General features: G+C 40.0%; 1 protein-coding gene across 1 annotated transcript in view; it reads right to left on the bottom strand.

Moving 5' to 3' along the window:
* RASA3 (RAS p21 protein activator 3) overlaps positions 1-21,800 on the bottom strand; it is a 130,157-nt gene that overhangs the window by 55,721 nt on the left and 52,636 nt on the right. Inside the window, exons 4-5 of the mRNA XM_066545280.1 lie at positions 13,029-13,123; positions 2,546-2,622 (exon numbers count right to left, since the gene is read on the bottom strand). Of these exons, the coding sequence (XP_066401377.1) occupies positions 2,546-2,622; positions 13,029-13,123 (172 nt within the window). The remainder of the gene's footprint in view (positions 1-2,545; positions 2,623-13,028; positions 13,124-21,800) is intronic.

Here is a 21,800-nt window from a genome sequence, read left to right as displayed (position 1 = left end):
GAAGCAAGCAGTAAGGCATGAAGAAAATGCTGGACTACATTCTCAAGTACCTTTTTCTTTTCCCCAAGATGTAAACACTCCCCTTCATCATTCCCTTCTTCTTTCTCACAGCTAAGACAGATGGCCATGAAATCCTGCATCAATCCTGTGGAACTTCATACTCTAGAAACATTCTTCTTTCCCAATTTTCTTATTTGAACTGCTAAGCTCTACTGTCACCACTCAAATAACAAATAAATGTGGAAACTAGACAAAGCCAGAGTGTCCAGGTCAGATATCAAAGAGGGTGGCAAAGGGAAAAGACAGTTTCAGCAGACAAAAGCTTGCTTGAGCTCTGACTGGCAAATTTTGTTTCTAAGACACCTGAGCTCATTATGATTGAGTGGCTAAAACCTCATGATTTTTCTACACATTGTAGCTATTACACTGAACAATACCTAGCAAATCATGGTTACAGAATGCTGCACAAACCAATCTAAGTTTTTTTATCTGCATTGTAGAAAGTTAATGAAATAGTCTTCAAATCGAGAACATATAAGCAAAAATTTGAATAAGCATTTAAAACCTCTCTGGCCAAATGAATAGAAAGCTAGGAAATCACACTGTTAATGTAGTCATTGCCTTACTGCTATTCATGAAGCAAGAAGCTGCATGTATTACATATTAAGAAGAACCTTTTCAGACACCTATTTCCAGCATTTCAGGAAGTTCACTGAAAAATCCATTGGTACTATAATTTTACAGGGCCCCACTTAACCTTGCTTTAAAAGACAGCTGGCTGTGGTATGGCATACTCTCTCAGAATAAAACAAACACAGGCAAACACTTCTGAAAGTCCTTCAGTACACCTCCTAACTATTCAAAACAGATGGGAGCAGAAGGGCATTTCAGTTAATCTATGTTTGCAGAGTCACGGACATCACAGGATTTCAACCCACAATTAGGGTTCAAAGGATAAGGACAGAAGGCTCTGTGGCTGTATCACATCTAAGGAGTGCATTATACACTTTCAGAAAGGCCAAAGCAAAAAAAAAAAAAACCCTCAATGTGGTAACCAGGACAACTCTGCTCCTTCTCCCTGTCTAAACACACTATCCTCCAGGCATGCTTCAAGGAAAGTCCAAGCTCAGTGATAAACCCACTGTCCTGTATGTTCCACACATATTCACCCTCTCTAACACAGAAATTGCCTTTTCCCACCTTCTATTTCCCCTTGTCCCACAAAGCCTTAGGAGCAATAGCAATACAAGCAACACTTAAAGGATGCCAGCCTAGGACTTGGTAGATACAGGTTTGAGCTCTGATTTCTCAGAATGTGTGTGACCATCATCACCTGGTCATATTCAAATTGTGCAATGGAGAATGACACAATGAGAGTCCTCAGGTAGCAGCTGGAGGAAGGCTGGGTCCTCCAGGTGGTGCACAGCTATACTGACATGGCAATTTTTGTTCTCAAAGAGGTTCAGCTGTGTTCCAGCAGCTGTGCCCTGGTTAACAAGTTCACTGGAGCTCAGAGCCTCCACAGCAGCAGACTACCCCCTGCCTCATGACAGCAGACTGCAGAGAGGAAGAGGTCAAATGTACCTGCTGCAGAGCTCTGGTATGACCTCCATGGCCAGAGGGTACATGCACAGGCAGGCACAACCACGTACCCCAGCACATCCTCATATCAAGAGTGGGCCTACAGTGATGGAGGTCACCATATGGGTCACCTGCATTTGTTAACAGGTTCCAGATGTAAAGACTACCAGGAAAAAGCCTTAGCAAAGGCAGCAACAAAATGATACTAAATACTGGTCTGAAAATTGGGCTGGTCAGAACTTTCCTAGCTTCATTTTTTTTTTTTTAATAAATAAAATTTTTTTTTTAAACTTTCAATTTATCATATTGATATGACTGACATAGAAGTGTATGATGCCAGCAGTGTGATTTTGACAGCTCTTCTGCCAGAGAACACAAAGCATTCCTCACAGAGGCAAACCAGCTCTGCCACTGCTTCTGAGGTAACGTGAAAGGCTTTGGTGTGGCCAGAGAGCAGTGGTCTTCCAGACTCCTCCCCACAGGACAGAGAAATCTTTACTGCCATTTGAGTCCTGTGGCATCTCTGTTCCAACTTGAATGAGACCAGATGGCTGATTCTGAGGCTGCCTTAGTAAGTGATAGCAAACTTTTGTTTTAAGTCAGCTCTGTAGCACTCTCACCACACAAGCTGTGCTACAAATTTACTTAGCTGGGAAGGTCCTTAATGCAAATTAGAAGGACATTAATATTACCCTTTGATGTCTTTTTAGTATTTATGCCATGACTAAATTGGGTAAGGAACTGATTAACATTTAAGGCTATTAGGAAGAAAATTACATAGAGGGAGGGTAAGGGAAAATGAAAAAAACTCACACGCTATAAACTCATAAGGATATTTCTGATTAAGAACATTCAGTGTTCAACTAAATGTGTTGATTCCTCCAACTATTTTTAAATGAAGCACTGCAGACTGTTTGCAATCAGTCTATTTCTCATAACTTCACAGCTACATTTCAAGTCCTACCGAGTTGCGAGCTTGTGGCAGACAACACCAGTGTCTGTTATGACTTCACTGAGTCTCAGCTCCAGGTGGACCTTCCCCTGAAACACACCAAAAACACCACAGGAAAAGTTAGTTTTATGCATAGGCAGCCACACCATTCCAACTTCAACCAAAGCAAGCCAGTTTGTGCAAGTAATTCCAGGAAAAGCCCAAAGATTAAATAAGAGCTGTATAGCTGAGGTCTTTCTACTGCCACAGAATCCAGACTAGTAGTCATTCAATGAAATTTGGGTGCATAATTCCCCCCATTATAAGTTGAACTGATTGAAGGATATGGAGTGTCTATGGTCTGACACAAATGTTATGCTGAAGTTGTAATTAGCATTTTAAATATTAAGCAAGTATCTGCAACACTATTGTTAAAAACGATATCACAGAACTGTCTTATAAATTAACCTCTGCATGTTTTAAACATTATAAAAATAAAATGCATTAAGCAATATAAACTGTAAGACAGGTATCAATAAAAGTATATCAAACAACTATTAAAAAGACACATTAAAAATGTTCAATCATGTTGCTAGCATTCACAGTATCTACTGTTACACAGCGTTCAAGTCCTTACCATCACAAAGTACCAAGGTATACAAGTGTTTTTATAGAAATATTTCTGCTGGTCTTAAACAAATGTTTCCTTCTCAGGAAAGAATGCTTCAATGCACATAGATGAGCCTGAGAGCAAACTGGCCATTTGCTCAACCTCACACAGACTGAATAAAATAAAAGCTCCTCATTTCAGAAATTAGGTTGAAAAAAAGATTTTTAAAAATCAGCAGTTTTTCACACATTTTCCTAGCTACATTAAGCTTAAAATTATTGTGATGCCTCTCATGGGCTAAAAGCCATTTTTTCTTGTAGCTTTTGTCTTTCTCTTGTGAAAGCTTTGAAAATGGTCAGCTGCTCCAAGAGTGACTCCAAGCTTCCTACAGCAAAACAGAGGTCATGGGACCACTGGGAACAGCAGCCTACAACTATTTCCAAAACACCTTCCAGTGTTTTACTCCCAGTTAAAAACTCAAATACCTTGAAATAAGGCTACAGTAACATGCTTTCAGGCTTAATTTACAGAAAAGGTTACTCTTACACAAACAGAATGCTTTTTCCCAAATCAATTATACCATTCTGCAAAACATAAGGATTCAGCTGAATAAATTCACTCCTGAGAAATGGCATTAGCTGGGTTTACAAAATACCAGATAATTCATTTTGCAAAGGGAAGACAGAAAACTGCAATAAATCAGTATCATAAGATCAAAAGTTAAACTAATCAACAAGAAGGTCAACCTATAATGGATTACATGTACCACAGAAACAGAGAATTGCCATGATCTTTGACTGACAGTTTGTAAGAAAGAAATCTATACTTTTAGTATTAACAGAACTACTGTAATAATAACAGGAGTCTCTTATTGCAGTAGGTCTGCAGAGTTTACAAGCAGGAAAGACTAGACAAAGCAACAGAACAAAAGAAAAAGCCCATTTTACCGAAAACTGAAAAAGTGCCTTCATCTGATCAGACAGAATCCCTCCTTTGGAGCCAGGGATTGAGTCTAGGCTCAGTCCTGCACTATGAGGCTATAATGCTTTCTTTTTTCTGAGAAAAAGTCTGGAGGTTTGGCAATTCTGAAGCAGCATGTATTGATTACTCAAAACATTTCCATTAGCAAATATATTTCAGGGTTGTTCCTAGAAGCAGCTATGCTTATTAGCACAACCTTCTGTGGAAGGGTAGGACCCCTTTTCAAGGAACAAGCTCAAGGAGTGCCAACTCAACTGCTGAACACTTCCTTTTCCATCAGCTCCTGCTGATACGGAGGGTGGGTTCACAGGTCACACCTCCTTCCTAACCACATCTAACACCACATAATGGGGGCAGCCAGCTTCCAGTTATTGATTAGAGAAACCATTGGACGACTGAATTTCTTGTAGAGAAGCAGACAGTACTCAAAAGGAAATCAGTAACAAAAAACTTTTGAAAGGCCTTACTGAGGAAAGCACAAATTATACTATGCTTGGTAGATATAACCTTTACTACACACTCTGTTATCTGAAAACAAAACTGACTGCAGGTTGGCAAAAAAAAAAGGAAAAGACTCAAAGTCCTGGTTTTCTAGATACAGGGAAAGCCTGTCTCCAGCCACCTCCTGTCTGCCTGGAATGAAGCAGTGAGCCACTGTGGATTGAAACACCAGAAAACAGTTATAAAGCAGATAAAAGTACACAAACACTACCTAACCATATCATGTTTCCAGCAGTTGCAAATTTGTGGTTTAATTTAACCGCAGTACTTTGAAGGAAAAGAAAATGCATAACCACAGATTATCCTAAAGTTACTCTTATGACAAAGTTCTGCCATCCTGGCACAAAGCAGTTTCAGCATCCTGAACAAGGCCTCAGAGGCAGTGTTTGCAAGGTCACCAGGACACCACAGGGAGCCGTGTCAGAGTGCAGTTAAATGCACTCATTTTTTCCTGGAATCTGACACACCCCACATGGAGCAGTGATTGTAGATTCAGATGCAACATCCAACCCAGATCAAAATAGATGCAATCTGGTTTTTCAGAGAAATATTTATGAAAAAGCACTGACAAATACCAGGAACTTCCGTGCCTATCTGAGGCTCTAGAAAATGCACAGAAGATTGTCAGTCTGCCTAAGCCAGAGAGCTACCTGGAGCCAAATCTACCCAAATTTGGTCAGGAGTCAAACCTACCCAAATTTCCCAAATCATTTTAAAGCAAATATCAACCAGGCCTCCATCCTTTTTGTTACTATCAAAATTTTAAAAATCTTTCACTTTTTAAAAACATCAAAGAACAAGTCTTCCTTGCTGATTTTAAACAAAACCAGAAAATATACAGTTTGCTTGAATATTAAGTATCAGGTCAATAACCTTAATATCCAGGGCTCACACAGCATGGTAATTCACTTCCACAAAAGAACAACAGTTGATATCAGAAAAACTCCTAAGTAAGGTATTTGTTTACTATTAAACCTACTGGACAAGAGGTTTATGGTAACCCACCTTTCTACTCCTCACTAGCCTACCCAATTTTGCTGGGAATTTTCCCACCAAGGTGGGAGGCGCACCTGGATGAAAGTTTTTTCCAAACATTTATTCCACATGGGGACACTTTTCCCAACTCAACTCTGCTCATTGCTCAGCAGGGACTGGGGACCCACTTTTGGCTCCTTACTCTTCATCCTGCTGGTAGACTGTGATTGCAAGCAGTCTTACCCCAGCTCCTGGAGGTGGAGGACGGATGAGATGTACCAGACAGAAGCTGTAGGAAAGGACTAGGCTAAGCAGGTGACATGAACCACAGCTCAAGACTGACTCATGCCAGCACTTCATTTTTTTTGGAATCTCAAATTCAGGACTGTGATAACACTGGTATGTTGGTTTATCTTCCCTTGCTCCAAATTGTCAGGAGAAATGAGCATTGGAAGAACTCGGCACTGCACAGAGACCATTCCAAACTAGGAAATAACTTGCACCACGGCTTTTTCAGTCTTTCCAAATTTTGTTTCAGAATATAGCAAATGTTATTGGGCAGATTCTGTCTATGCTGAAAGCTTTTTAGCCAACTTCTCGGGAAGTCACTTTCTGCCATCAGTAAAACTTAAAAGCAAACAAGAAAACTGAGCCAAACCCTAAGGGCTCACTAAATGCTGCCCCTGAGGGAGTGGGAGGGGAAAGATCAAGAGTACAGCTACTGCTTTAGGTAAATCCAGCCCTGCAGTATTATCAGCAGCCTCACATAAGGTCAGGCCTAACAGCAGATTTGAGAGCAGGAGGAGGAAGGAGTTTGTGTGCTGTCTACATTTGCTGCTTGTAGAAGCTGCTCCTTCCTTTAGCAGAGGGCAGCAGGAGGCTGGGAAAGGCCTGAGGATCATGCTAGAGATCACAGCCTGCCTGCTGGACCACAGAGCAGCTCCCAGACACTGGAACAGAACCCAGCTGATTGCTGAGGCAAGTGCAGCAGCTCTATTCAGCACTGCATGGATTCATAAATGCTAAGCAAAGCGGAACTGATATCTGCTTGCTCTCCATATGTGCAAGCATGTCAGAATTGCTCAGGAGCTGGCAAACAACTTCACATGGCATAATGTTAACCTTCCTGTTTCTCTAAAGGAAGAATACTGCCATATGGTCAAAATCCTTAAAATTAATAATTATTTTTTTCTCAAATATTTTGATGGGATATAATATGTAGATGTTGTAAGTGAAAAGGTTTCATTCCCCCCAGCAAAGCCCCACATATGTTACTTTAAAACCACGTACACTCATTGTTCAGCAGCAGGTGCTCCTCACCACAATAGACTAGCTACTGAAAAGTAATAGACCAAAACTTGATTAGCTGCCCTAGCCCTTTGTGCTGTTAAGTCTGAATACTGTGCTCTTATATTCACACAGGAAGTCTTGCCACAAAGCAGGATCTGGGCAATAGCTGTTCTTTCCCTTTACCACAAACATTATTTACCATTGCTGATGCATGGTTCAGTTGTCTCAAATAATTTTGTCAGTAGGAATTTAGCCTTGAGATTCTCCCCACCCTATCAAAACAGACATGTCATCTCTCTTCAAAACAACCAGAAGATAGAAGCTTAAGTGCCACTGTTCAAAATATAGAGGGTAGCACCCATTTATTTCCTGTTTGTGGTTGAAAGCTGATACCAAACCTGGAAGCAGCTTCTTTTTTACCATTTGCATTTACCCATGCTTACACTTAGGTTGTACAAAATGCACCAGTGATTAATTTTTATGCTAGAAGTGTTTAAGTTCCTACACAAAGATAAAAAATATCAGTGTTGGACAGTGGGCATGCAATGCTCTTAATTGTTCATCAGATTACTGGAGTGAAACTGCCCTGTACAGTTGCTCCTAAAGACAGTTATATCTTGTATCTTCAAATGTATATTCTTAATTAACAATTAGCAACACAGCCATCACAGCTCAACAGGACTTGCTCCAGATATACAAAGAGCACTGATTTATATAGAACAGGAAACAAGCAGACATGGGACTGCTTCCATGGGACAATCCTTGGAAATTTTAACAAGGTGAATAAAAATAACCAAGTAACACTTCCAGCTTCCTCCACAGATCTGGGATAAATTGTATTCAGTCTTGTGTGATGGAAAAGATGAGCTAATTAAAAAATTTGTGATAAAACCTTGGCTCTGATGAACTCATGGCAAAACTCCTACCCCAGGAAGGCCAAGATTTAATTCATGAAGCCTGACACTTGGGATACAGATTCTGCATTCAACAGAAGGTGCTGACAAAAAGGAAACTCTTTTTGGAGGACCACACCATGCCTTAGCTATGTTCTTCTAGCTAATATACAGGCAGCATTTCAGAGCCAGTAGGTATGTCGAGCAAGACAAGAGGACTTTAGGTGTACTCTCCAAACATACCCATAAATAATGTTTTCCACTAATGAAGTATAGTACACCACATGACACAGTCCATACTCAAGAACAGGCATGTTTGATCAACAATAGTCAAAGGCCTGCATAGACAAAATGTTGAAGTGGTGAAAGGAAGAGGAAAAGCTTTTGGTGTCTGAAGAAAGTACTTAACATCAGTTAATCTTTGGCACAAAGCTTAGAGTACAGAAGGTTAAAATGTGAGACAATTTGCTTCCTCAGTGTTGGTTATCTGCCCTTTACATGCCTTTTATTTTTATTAAGTTGATAGCCAAATAAATATCTCAGACACATCAAAGTTCTTATGAGAAGGAAGGGGAAATGAGCAATTATCAAGTTTTTGTCAGACTTTTTTTTGCCCCAACAATGACTTTACATAAGACTTTGAGCATAAATGGCTTTGGAAAAGCATTCTATCATTTAGAACTGAGAACTCAGCTGTAAGAGGACAAGACTATTTCTCATTTGTCAATGAAATGGAGGAAGTAACTCAAAGCACACTTGAAAAGGGGAACTTTTAAAACAAGAATCTGCAGAGGAAAACATGTCAGAATAATCTAACTCTCTTTTCAAATGCCCCCATTTACATATACTGACAACATGGTTTGGAATATACTGGTGTATATAGATATTTATCAGAATATCTCTGGATCTTTAACCACTTCACTGATTACATGTACACAAAGCATGTTTAGGTGGCAAAGCTCAAACTTCACAAAACAGACTTGAACTATGAACTTAATGTGAAAAAATATTAAGGGGAAAACTACTCAAAACCAGGAAAGGCCTTTTAAAGACTGCATGTGCACTTGGGCTTAAATTCCACTGAGAACACATGGACCACTGAGAGCATCTGTCATCTACAGCCCTAGGCAAATATCTGAATCAGTTACTGTTGGGTAAACTTCCTTCTGTGAAGAAAAGGAAAACATTCATGGATCAAAAAAGAGGTAGACACAATAGCATGGCTATTTTTGCTTCCAGACCTCAAAAAGTATGACAATGAGAATACAGCAGGTCCTGAAAGACAAATGACTAGTAGAAAAGAAATACATCCCATATAAAGTGTGCAACATCATGCTCCTCCTGGCCTCAAGCAGCTTACAATGTTGTCTCTTTTGCTGCTAGCCCCTCCCCTCCAACCGAAGCTGCCTGATTGTTCATAATCTATTTCAATGCAAAAGTTAAACCATTTTCAGTAATGGCTCAATTCCTGTTCTACTTCTGACTAAAATTCTTGGGCTTGTGTACTGTCAGACACTAGGCATTTAACTCTGGGCACAGTACTGAGGAGGAGGCAGGCTCCATCAGAAGATGGGAACTTAAAATTCCTTCAGCTAAATGCACACAAGCACACCTGGTTATAACTTTCTACTTCCATAATAAGTTTCTCAGCCTGGAAAGTTAAGCCATAAATTAAACATTAATGGCTGCTGTCAACTTCCATTCTGTACTCTATATAAGAAAGCTTCCCGATCACATTTAACATTTTACTCTATATTTAAAAAGGAAATATTCAGACATCATGTCATGTCATATTTGTATGCCAAACACAAATACAAGCTGAAGTTTCATCATTTGTTCTTCACACAGCAGCTCAAACTTAACCACCTAGAGCACAACTGCTGTTTCATCACCCAGCTCTATCTCAACAGCATCCAGGGTATCCTGGATGGTAGTCCTGACAGGACTAGAGCCACTATGCAATGTGTTATCTTCAAACTAGTGAGAGCAAAGCCAGCCAGTGAAATGTGGGGGCATTGATGTAGCACAGAGTACAAGCCTGTCAACTTCAAGGGGCAGCTACAGCCCACTGCTGACTGACACAGCACTGTGCTCTGGCAGCCACTGTTTTCCAGTGACTCAGACAAGGGGAAGTTCAGATGTACCTGATGATGCTGATTATCTCACTGGGTGGGTTTGCTAGATAAATGGTGAACCAAACCCACAAAAGGCATTGGGTGGGTTGTAATGCCTGCTCTGCATCTGTGGGCTGAGCAGCTGCACAGTCCCACCTGTGAGACTGAACACAAGGTGCTGGTGAGATCACAGGCTCAGCAGCACTCAGCCCAGACATACAATGTCCTCATATTTTCTTCAACATAAGCAATCATGCCAGACTCCTTTACTTGCTGTCAAGCAATAAATGGAGGTGGCATTAAAGCATCTGACAGTAATATTCATATCTGTGTAGTCTGACAATTAATGTAGTCCTGCTGTCAGTAACGTCCTTATCTGCAATAAAATTTATGTAGCCATAATCTCACTCCTGAACATACAAAGCACCTTTGTAAGACAGTAAGAATTGGCAATGTTGTAAAACCATAAAACTAGATTCAAAGTCTCAAGCTAAACACCTTGGAAACAATCTGTGATGAAGTTATACAACACTAACACTTACATACTGATTTTTTAAAGTATACAGGAACTCATACAAATGAGGTACCAACCATGCTGAACAAAATTTTAAATTCCACTCATTAAACTTCAGATAGCTCAAAATATCAGTTCTTGCATCGCAAATGTTATTATCTATAATTTCAAATCAGTCTCTCTGTTCTCAAAAATGAGGCACCATGTCCCAAAAGGGGGCCACAAGAAACACAGCATCCAATATCACTAATTTTTGAACAATACATTGTTTTTAAGGTGGCTTTCAGTTTCTGACTGTGCAGGCTGCTCTGCTTAAAACCTGGGTATTTTTAGACTTCACACATGGTAAAGTTAAGTCCCTCGTAGGTTTATTATTCTTACCCAGTTTCTTTCACATCATGGCCTAATGGATTAGAAATAATTAGAAACCTGGTCTCCTTTTTCTTTTTTAATTTCTCAGTCTGACTGCATAACCCCAAGCAAGTCACATTCTTTCTGACATTTACTCTCACTGTATTCAAAGTGTGGGAGTGACAATAGCTTACCTCAACAGAGTGCTGTGATGCATAGCTAAATAGCCATGAAGTGATCTACAACATGGAAAATAGTACAACAGCCCCTGGCTGACAAAAGCAGAAAATGCAGGAGTTTCCTGGCCTACAGCTCAATGTTTAATCCAGTACATTATATTGGAAAAACTGCTAGAATGATAAAACTTATAGTTGCCACATTAAGACTGCCTTTGTACTAGTATTTGCATGATTCACTGCAAATGTTAACTATTAAAAATTTCTTAAACTATTTCCTTTAAAATTGAAGGAAAACTGAGTAGCATTGTAAATATACTCATCGTTAACACAAGAATTATATTTTCCCTTACAAATCATGAAGCACTTAAGACAACTGAGATACTGCAAATGTAAAAGGTACAAAAAAAAAAATTCATTTGGCTATCTTCACTTGCATAAGAACTTATACAAAATATTTACAAATCTGTTTCCACAATTACAGAAAACCAGGCCCTCTTGCAGTTTCAACATAAAGACCAAGGAACATTTAAATAAATGGATAAAATTAGAGCATAATGTAAATCATATTTACACTACTTGTAATAAATGCTTATCATGGAGCCCAGAAAAGGCTTTTAAGAGTTGGGCTCTAGTGAGGATGCAAACAGAAGTGATAAACAGCACAATTATGAACAGAGAACATGCTTCCAGCAAATCCTGTGCTCCTCATGACTCCAAGCTAGAGCTGTCTGCACCTTACATTAGCACTGCTGCCCTAGAAAGCACCCTGGTCTAAAAAGCTTCCAGAAATTCACTCTGTATAAATATTGTAACAAAACAAACAATGCAGAAGCTTATCTAAATATTGGCTTTCTTCAACTGATAAATTACAAAGGGGAAGTTTTCATATCCTACAGGAAATAAACAATTAATCTATTGTTCTAAAGGCACTGTCCTAAGAGGCTTTGGGGTAAGAAGACAAGGACACACCAGGGTAAACAGAATAGATCTCATAGTTAAAAGCCTGTTAAAAAGCCTTTCCATCACCAGTGACACTGAAATGTGGCATTAAAGAGGATCAATATTTTACAAGAGAATGTCACAGGCTGAAGAGGCTGTCCTGAGGCTTTCTTTGTATCACAGGCACAACAGGGTATTATTTGTCTCTCCAAACAAAAAGAATACCTAATCTTGTATGTATTTTCACATATGCTTCGCCATACATGACTACACTTTATGTTGGAATGTGTGTGCATCTTAAGTGTCATTTTCCAACCTGGTATGTGCAGACTTGCACACAGACTGAAAAGCCAAGACACTGTGTCCAACCCTACCATACAGAAGTATCTAAGAGGCATTTCTCCTTGCATTTATCTGAGACTTTTGCACAGGCCAGATATTCATGTCTCCCCTAAACAAATATTGTGGTTCAGAAGCGATCTGTAATATATACTTACAGGAGGAAAAAAAAGTAACTGGCACAGTATCTTGCTATATGATTTGATTGTTTGCTTTGTTATAATGACTGTTTTCACAAGACCTAATGTCATAACAGAAAATAGAATCTGCTTCAAAAGGTGAAAAGTACAGAAAGAGGAGTCACACTGTGTAGAAAAATTTGCAAACTACCAAACCCTAAATGTAATTTAGGGCTGATAATACAATTTTCAGCATTCCTATTGTATGGAAGAGGGCCTAGAGATCTGGCAAGGAATGTTTTTCACATTTAAGATGTACTTGCTGCCATTCCTGTGGCAACCTGCCAACATAATTATTTTATGCAGTACCTGCAGATACTATTTTCAAGGTGGCTCCACTCCCTGAGGAATCAACTGTTATTTATAGGACCTGAAGTTATTTGATACTTGAGATAAACACACCCTCCTTGTATCAGACCTGATAGTTCCCATTGTTTTCATTATTTCTGTAGGCAGAATCCTGACCCCCGGGTGATTTATGCACACTTTTAATCCACCCTACGCTTATCACCAAAACCCAAACCATACTAATGGGCAATGCTTCCTTTTTGTAGGGAAGAACATTAACTGTCCCAGAGCCATGAAACCCATGAAACTGCCATGGCCTTGTTACAAATACTCTTTGCCAAGATATTTTTTAAACTGTCTCACCTGTACTTCTGAATCAGCATCAACATGCTGGAGTTGAAACCAGGTGTCTCTGTTATGATACTTCTGCAGATCTTCTTTCTGTATAGCCACCTTTCCTGAAATAAACCAGAAGCAGAGTTTAAGACATGCTGTAGCTCCACCAAGATATATTTCCATCAAAACCAAGTTGCAAAACAATGATTTAGGGCCTGTACTATTCAAGAAAGGCTTTAGAGCAAGGGAAGATTTTCTTGGGGAATACTTCTTTACACAATACATAATGATGAGCACAATACTGATGGATCGTACAATTCTGATGAGCATCTTTTTCCACTCCATTTTGTGAATGACTTGAAAATTCCTAAAGTCCTACTCACCTAACAGAGTGAAGCACTGGACACTATGGACAAGCTTGTAAATATGCATATAACAAAACCATCATTATTACTTCTCTGACAGGCAATTAAACTTGTGGGAAGAAAAGCTTGGAAAACATTGCAGAGATTCTTTTGTGGCTGATGTCTGTAACAATCCCAAATTAACAGTGCCCTGAATGTGCTATTGCCAACAATATTTCAGGATGAGGCATTTCACTGTATAGTTCTGTAGGAGAAGGGAAACAACTAGAGATGTCAAATCACAGCAGATTCCCACATCTGCATTTTGGGGCCCTGTCAACCTTTCTCTCTCTCTCACTCAAATCTTTCAGACTTGGCATTACACAAGCCAGAGCCAGCCAAGGGCTATCCCTGACTCTAGAGAAAAGCCAGGCAGGAAAATCCACACCAAAACACTGAAGAGTTTTAACTCTTACATTTTTATACCCCTCTTGCCACTACCAAATTATCTGTTTTGGTAGGTACAGTACCAGCATCCAGCTCCAAGCTGTGAACTAAGAGCCTGCATGACTGCAAAGGGTCAATGCAGAAATTGCTGTCCTGCCCAATCTCTGTCAGGCAGTAAGTAAAGCACTCTCCGAGGAGCAGTGAAACTTTTTCCAAGCCTCCTTCTTTGTATACACAAAGCTGAGTGTGGCATGCCTGAGGAGCACGTGATGCTCAGAAAGCTGCTTTGGGTTGGGTGGCTCCCCAGGCACTGAGCAAAGCAGCATGTTTGAAGGGAAAGAATCCAGGGCAGTCAGAGACATTGACAAGGCTTGAGGAAGCTGGGGTTTGGCAATGTGGTTAGGTAGATTTCTGCTGCTAAAGTGAGTTGCTCACAAATAGTTAGCAACCATTGCTTTGTCATAAGAACACAGACTTTCTTTAACCAAATGTTGTTAGATAAAATTCACCAATCGATGTATTTTTCTGAGAAAAAGAGTACCAAGTTGACCTAAATTCATGCAGTTTGGCCAGATATCAGTGATACATTACCCCAGCAAATGTTAACAGAACACATTTACAAAGGAAAAAAAAGCAAGAACACATGATCAAAGACTACAAAAGTGGCAAACAAAAAACACTTCCCTTCAGAAATCTAAAAGCTTATAGAAGTCCTAGCAGCAAGTTATTACACACCAGCATTCCCCCAATTTGTGGCCTTTTCCTTTAGCTGGATGGCTTCACCCAGCCCTCCTGTTTGCTGGGCCATACCCCATACCATGTTGCAGCTGCATTCTTCTGTCACCTCAGGCTGTTTCTGATGACAGTTTCCAGATTTCCAGTCCCAGCTCCTAAACTACCTGCCATTCTTCCATAACTGCCCTCCATCTGACAGGGTTTCTACTCTAGTTTCTTTTTCAGAACTTCTGACCCATTATTCCTAAGTCTTGTTAATTCTGTCCTCAGCACCATCCTCTCACTGCTTGGCCTGTAGACATTATCAGATCCACCTCCTGTCAAACATTTAACTAGAGATTAACAAGGGAAACTCTATATTGGATATGCAGAGCAAGCCACTTGAAACTTCTTAGAAATGCAATAATTAAATTAGAGAAACCTACAAAATAATATGGCAGGAAGGGTAAATAAGACATCTGCACTGTGCTGAACAGAAGACACCAAGTTATTCTGCTGAGAATCCATGGGATGACAACTGTGTTTTTTCAAAGCTTCTACTTTTATTCTCCAACCACGGTGGTTTGTGGGGAACTAGTGTCTCTAAAACACTTGGAGAGGAATACATTGAAATGCATGACCTTCCACTAATTGCTTTGGACCTCATTTGAAATTGTTTACTTTCACTGCTTGCTATCCTCACTCTACCCTTTAATCTCTTGCAGAAATCCTCCACTCAACTGCAGCAGTTGCACACACTTTGCAAACACTGTCACCTGCCATCATCCCATTCACAGCCACCTACCTGTAAGGAGTGCCCTGCAGAAAACTCAAGGATTCTTTCCCAATATCTGCATCTGCACGTGGCATAGATGGTGTGATCACTGCCCCCTCCTTCAGCAGGGAGTTCCACTGCTCTCTGCATCAAGGATGGCAGGGTAACCCAGATGGGTCTGGCCACAAAGTCAGTACATGAGCATGATTGCAGCACCAAGTGTTCACAGGCAATGGCACGTGCCTCCAGCTCTGAGGGAGTTAACATGGTGATACAACTGTTTTGATTAGGAAACTGTTTGAACAGCACTGTTTGCTCTGCACACAAGCAAGTTTTATTAATGACTGAAACTTACTGACTGGGCTGGCTATTATCCAGGGGTTTTCATTGCATACCAAATGATCCACAAAGAAGAAAAATCTACTAGGGAAAAAGAAGAGGGTGGCAGTAAAAAGAGGGCCTACAGTTTGGCCAGTCTAAATATATACAAAGACATATTACTGATAAGGCAGAATGTTTGATCTGCCCTGTTAAACAGTTCTCTGCATACACACAGAGCAACTTCCCTCTCAATTTTTTAATAACTCTTCACCTGCCCCAGCCATGAACATATGTGAGCCATATGTTCATTCAGCTCACATTCCTCCTCCTCATCACCAGACCTACATAAAACACAGTGCAGGTGCTGAGCACAGTCGTGCTTGTGCCCCGGTCTACACAGTCACTGCTCTTCCACTGGCTGACCTACATCTGACCTGGCTCAAACAACTTCCACAGCACCAGAACTAGGCTAAATCTAGGCCAATAATCACAAGCTGTTGGCACCTGTCATTTGACCTGACACTACACGATAAGAACCTGTAATTCTCCCTGCAGATAAACCCGAGAGGTCAGAAGGATTTATCACCACTCATTTAAAGGATGTTTTCCTCCTTGTGGTTCTTCAGCATGCTCTCAAACTCGAGCCCATTGTCTCACACTCTTTCTCAAGACTTGGGTGGCTTCCAGACAGCACCAAGAAACTCTAAATCTTGCACCTGAGGCACCCAGACACTCCTGCTGTTTCCTCAGAGTGGCCCCAGGCTGCAGAGTCTGCATCTGATTAAGCTTTTAGACACTGTATGGGAAGAGGCAGGAAATAGCCAAGCTTGTTGAACAATGTAAATTGTAATTTCAAAACTTAGTATAAGTTACACTTTTAGAAGTTAGATTCTCAGCAATAACTAGCAAAGATGAAGTAAAAATATTCTTCTCATCTGAACTAATTTCTTTCTGAAGCCTGATGCTCACCAGGGCCTCAGACTGGGGGAGGGTAGGAAAACCTCACACACTGCTGCATGTTTTCCATCCATATGGCAACATTTTCCCTATGACCATCCCCCTCCCACTTCAGACTGAACAGATCTTCACTGCAACATTTAAATCCTAAACTCTGTGTTCAAAACAAAGGTGCAACATGCCTCAACTGAGCTCTTCCTTCTGTGAACCTCTCTTTAGGGAAAAAACAATATATCTATTATTGAGGAAACAGCTTACAGATTAATAAAGTTACTACTTAGGCCCTGGATGGTTTTAAAGCTGCAAATTCCACTTTATAATCCCTGGTAAAAACTGATTTAAGAGCCTCCTACGTTCTCCACCCATGCACCCCCATCCTCTCAAGCAGGGCATAGTGAAACTGTTAAGGAAATCAAGCTAATCTAAAAAAACCCAAACAATGAAAATAAACATTCTGTGCAAGGAGAAGAGAATAAGAAATAAGTTTCATGGGTCACATGTGGGTGGTGTTGGCATTTTAACACACAAAGGTCATTTCAACTGACCTGTTTTAGAGCTTCCTCACTCAAGAATCACATTAACATAGCTAGAAGACAGAAGACAGCAAGAAACCTGTAATTTGGGCACAGAAGCAGAGATTTGGTACAGAGAAGGGTAGGAATTTCTGGCTATACCGCCTGGGAAAGTGCTTGTGGAAGCACCACACCCTCAATGCCTATCCCTCACTGGTTACAAACATTTTTCCAAAACAAGTCAATGCAGCCCATTAACCTGTCCCTGAACATGCCTAGGCTTGTTAAGTCAGGGTCAACATCTCCGTACAAAGACTGACAGAATTGATAATTTGGCTCAGGCATTCTCCACCCATACACAACCACCTTCTGTCTGCAGTACCTGTTGGTGACAAAGGCATTAGGCATCAGTTGAAGGATTACATCCCACCTTTTAAGAGTGATATTCTAGTCTGCAGATGAGATATGTGAATGTTTATGACAGATGCTAGACTAGTAGAAGATTTCTTTACTGAAAAAGTAGCACAGCAGCAACAGGAAAGGAGCCTGTCATTTTAAAAGGGCACAAGGCTCTACCTGAAACATGATCCAACACATTTGGATCCAGAAGTTATTTTACAGAAGTCTAAAATCAGAGCATTTCAGGAGCTCTTGTGCCTTCTCTTTAGGTTATCTTTATCTTGGAATACCTACATAGTGAAAACAACAGCATTTTACACACTGCTACCAGGTGAGCTGATATGATATTATATAATACCCTTCATTAACAATGACTGCAGTACAGTTAATCTACAGCAAAGAGTTAGGTCTGAGTCACACATTAAATGGCCCCAAAAGCCTAAATAACTGAGTCTTCTCTCAGCTCTGAACAGAGACTTTGTCTTCTTCCTATAAAATGCAATAATGAGCCTCAAAGCTACTTCAAAAGTTGCTTCAATGTTAGTATGTTAAGTACACAGACATACTGTATCACTGTTTTAATTTAACATAGCTGATATGAAGGTGCACAAAGAAAGGAGGTTTCAATAGTTGGAAAGTCTAGGGACAAATCAGAACCAATTTTAATCAACACTTTAGGCTGTGAGAGCCTAATTATCTTGGAACAAAAAGCATCACTGCTATTTCAGCCTACCTAGATGGTTATAATTATCTGCATGAAAGGTTATTTGTCTTTAAATGAAAGTACAGAAACCTTTCCTGCCTTTTTCAAGAACACCACAAATTCACTCACCTCTCCCATAACACAGAAAAAGATCAAAATAAGCAAACTCCCTATTTCAGAATTACAAAGATAAGGATGAGAATTATGGGCAACATAAGGCTTCAGAGCCTTAGAAGCAGCAGAATTGTTCCCTCCTGGCTCCTGTGCAGTGCACCATGAAGCATAAGCACTATTAGACCATCTGCTACAATGGGTAAGAATTTAGTGGCAATAATAGCAGAACACTTCCAGCACAGCATTAGTGCATCCACAGAGAGTACTGAGGTATGTGATATTCATGACCTCAATTTCATCTGTTTGGGTTTTTTAAACTAGTCCAAATATACTAAGACTATCACTTATTAAATCAATTTTTCCCCTTTGTGGGATTTATCTTGGATAATAAGGCAGAGAAAAGTAGGCTGTGGACAAAACACAGCTTCTATCCTTTAAAGTTGCAAGCTGCAGCATTGCATGAACTTCCATCAGGGTTCTTTTGCTGGTCACAATGCAAGAGATCTCACCTGGCTTCCATCTGAATTTCTGCTCTCCCTCCCTGCTAAAAACAGCAAAACCCACACAAAAAAAGAACCAATCCTCAACCACACCTCTGGTATCAACTCTCTGCCAGCTGCTCCCTGGGCCCTTAAAACAGCCCTACATTTGAGACAATGGCTGTAGCCTTGGTTGGTTGCAGTGGGAGAGCAGTCCTGAACTCCAGCCGTGCAGTCACTGCTGTCTGCCTTCCAGCAGGCACCAAAACCCTGAGCATGCTGCCTGCACTGAACAACCACCTCATCCATCCCCTCATTCTACATACAAACAACATCAAAACTTGTCCTCACGTCAGGAGGAGGTCAGGAGGGCTGCATGAAAAGACAGTTGAGGTTCTAGCACATTCCAGCACTCAGTAATTTTGTTTATATCTGTATTTCCAGGATGAAGAAGAAAAAATACCGGCTTTTGAAAGCTCAGCTTTTTTTCTCCTGCTCTTGGGACCACCCATCAGGTTAAAAGATATTGTGAGTGCATCCTAACAACTTATTCTATGCAGAGTGTATTTACTTTAGCCTTCCTGTGTAGCTGCAGAGAACCTTTCCAGGATAATTCTAGATTATATCTTTTTGAGACTTGCCATTGTGGAAGAGTCATCTGTTTCCTTTATTTCATTAGCAGTTATATTTATATATCATACTGAGCAGATATGTTACTCCCATGTCATCCACCAGTACATTATGGAAACAGCAAACCACTACCCAAGCCATGCTCAGGCTAGAAGAAACCAAGGAACACTATTTTCTACTGAAATCTTGATCTCTGCTTCATGCTTTATTGGAGGATCTTTCCTGCACCTTAACTAGCAAGGAGCACAGTTCATCAGGGATGATTTTTTTTCAAATTTTTTTCTTTTAAACCAGTAAAATACTGAAATAAAAAGGTGATGCTACAGCTACATTTGGTAACACTTACCTAATAACAGGAGATGGTTTGCTTGGATGTTTGGTAATAAATTACTCTACAAACATACCTCCTCAGCTTTGGAAGTAACCGTTAATAAAGGCACAGGTAATTTAAACATTCAAGCCTCAAACAACTTTCAATTCCAAGGTGTTTTCACTTTGTGAGTGTCTCCAAGAGTTATGAGTTGGTTTCATCTGCTTTTGTCCAGATTAGCCAAGTTTAACTACTTCTGAAGGCAAATTTGTTTTAGTGCTTTACTTTGCTTCACCTCATCCAGCATTAAGCAGGAAAAGAGTTACAACCTACCAGGATAAAATAGCCACAAGAGTCTCAATTTGTCATACAGCACACCTAACAGCCTGTATGAAGGTGACTTAGAGCAGCTAAGTTATTGCAAAAGTAATTAACAGAACCACATACTAGTCTTCTCCCACTGGCTTCCTACTCCTTCACTGAAAAGCTTTAACATTTCACATCTGTGCTTTATTCAGCACCATTCCATCCCCATCAGCACAGCAGCATTTTGTTCTATTCAGTTCCTGCTCAGCACAGATGTTGGCAAGTCAGTTTCATGTATCTCTCACCTAAACAAATGAAGTGCTGAGGTGAGAAAAACCAAACTGACTTAAGTAGAGGATAAATGATGGTGTACTTGTCACCTGAAGGACAGATGATATCAACCAATCTCTCACCTAAGTGTTAAGTGATTTGGTGTGGCATATTTCCTGTTTTTAATCTAATTTGTATATTTAAGGTCACAGCCTGGAAGCCTGAGCTATTCATTACACACCTAGAAATATCAGCTCAGGGCATATCACAAACATGGTTTTCCTCACTAAATCTAGCTCAGTTATTCAGGTGTGAGAAACCCAGTTTATTGTTATTGCAGACACAGCCTATCTCATTCAACATCTCTAAAAGGCTGAAAAATATCAAAACAATCATTAAAGAACATTTGCCTGATATAGCAGCACTTCTGCTGCATCTAGCCAGAGACATCTTTTTTCTCCATTATTACTGGAGGGGCACCAATTGAGTTTTTCAAGTTAGAATGAGAAAAACACAGAGGAGATGGGGCTAACAACCAGAAGGAAATAGCTATTCTACACATTACAGACACATATTCCAGCAAATTGTCTTACTACTGCTGCTTGATCATTCAGAAACAAACAAATGTGATTTTAAAATGCATTTACCATTGCTTTCATATTTCCTACTCAAAGCATCTCAACATACTATATAAGTCAGTACATAAACTCTATCCAGTAACAGTCAATATCACTTAAACAACAACTTAAAACTACTTTCACAGTAACTATTTGCTATATTTTATCTTAAAAAAGAGAAAAATAATATTTCAGATCCACTGAACTCTGAATTTTCTTCATTATATTTGCATTTCAACCAGCATTCAATATTCTTCCAAGACACAATGGTTCAAAAGTTGTGTCTGTTAAGCTAACAAAATCCCAGATGACTTAGCAATTATGATTAAGAAAATGCAAATGTAATAAGCAAACATGCAGACTCAAAAGATATCTTTATCTGCACAATCCTCCCATCCTGTATGCCAAAATACTACAGCATGTTCCAAAACATATCTCCTACACATGTTCCAGTTTGAGTTTGTTTGGCTCTTCTCAGAAGTTTGTGTCAGAGGTTTCAGGGGGTTCTTGTTTTTCATATTCTCTCTCCCACATCTTCCGGTTTTGGTAGCTTGACCATTCTCATCTGTCGCACACTGAATTGCATCTCTGAAGTTACATGAATTTACCAGCACAAACTTATACTTCACATTTCAATAAATAAAAGCATGCCTGAGCTCCAGTAACCCTGGTAGTCAGTACTGTAATACCAAGTCAGTATTGTAACTGGAAACACTGAACAGTGAACCAAGAGGAATTCTGCTAACCAAACATCTACAAAAAGTAGCTACTTGCTGAATTCTCACCATTTTGACCCATTTGCACTCATTCTCTGTCTCAAAATCCCCTCAAAACCAGCCAAATAACAATGCAAGAGATGTCAAACATTTCAAATCGCACATAGGTAAAATCACAAGCTCAG

This window comes from Molothrus aeneus, chromosome 2 (genome assembly GCF_037042795.1).
Source record: "Molothrus aeneus isolate 106 chromosome 2, BPBGC_Maene_1.0, whole genome shotgun sequence".
Taxonomy (NCBI): domain Eukaryota; kingdom Metazoa; phylum Chordata; class Aves; order Passeriformes; family Icteridae; genus Molothrus; species Molothrus aeneus.
The sequence above is the reverse complement of the archived record's forward strand: the minus strand, read 5'-3'. Positions and strand labels throughout refer to the sequence as shown.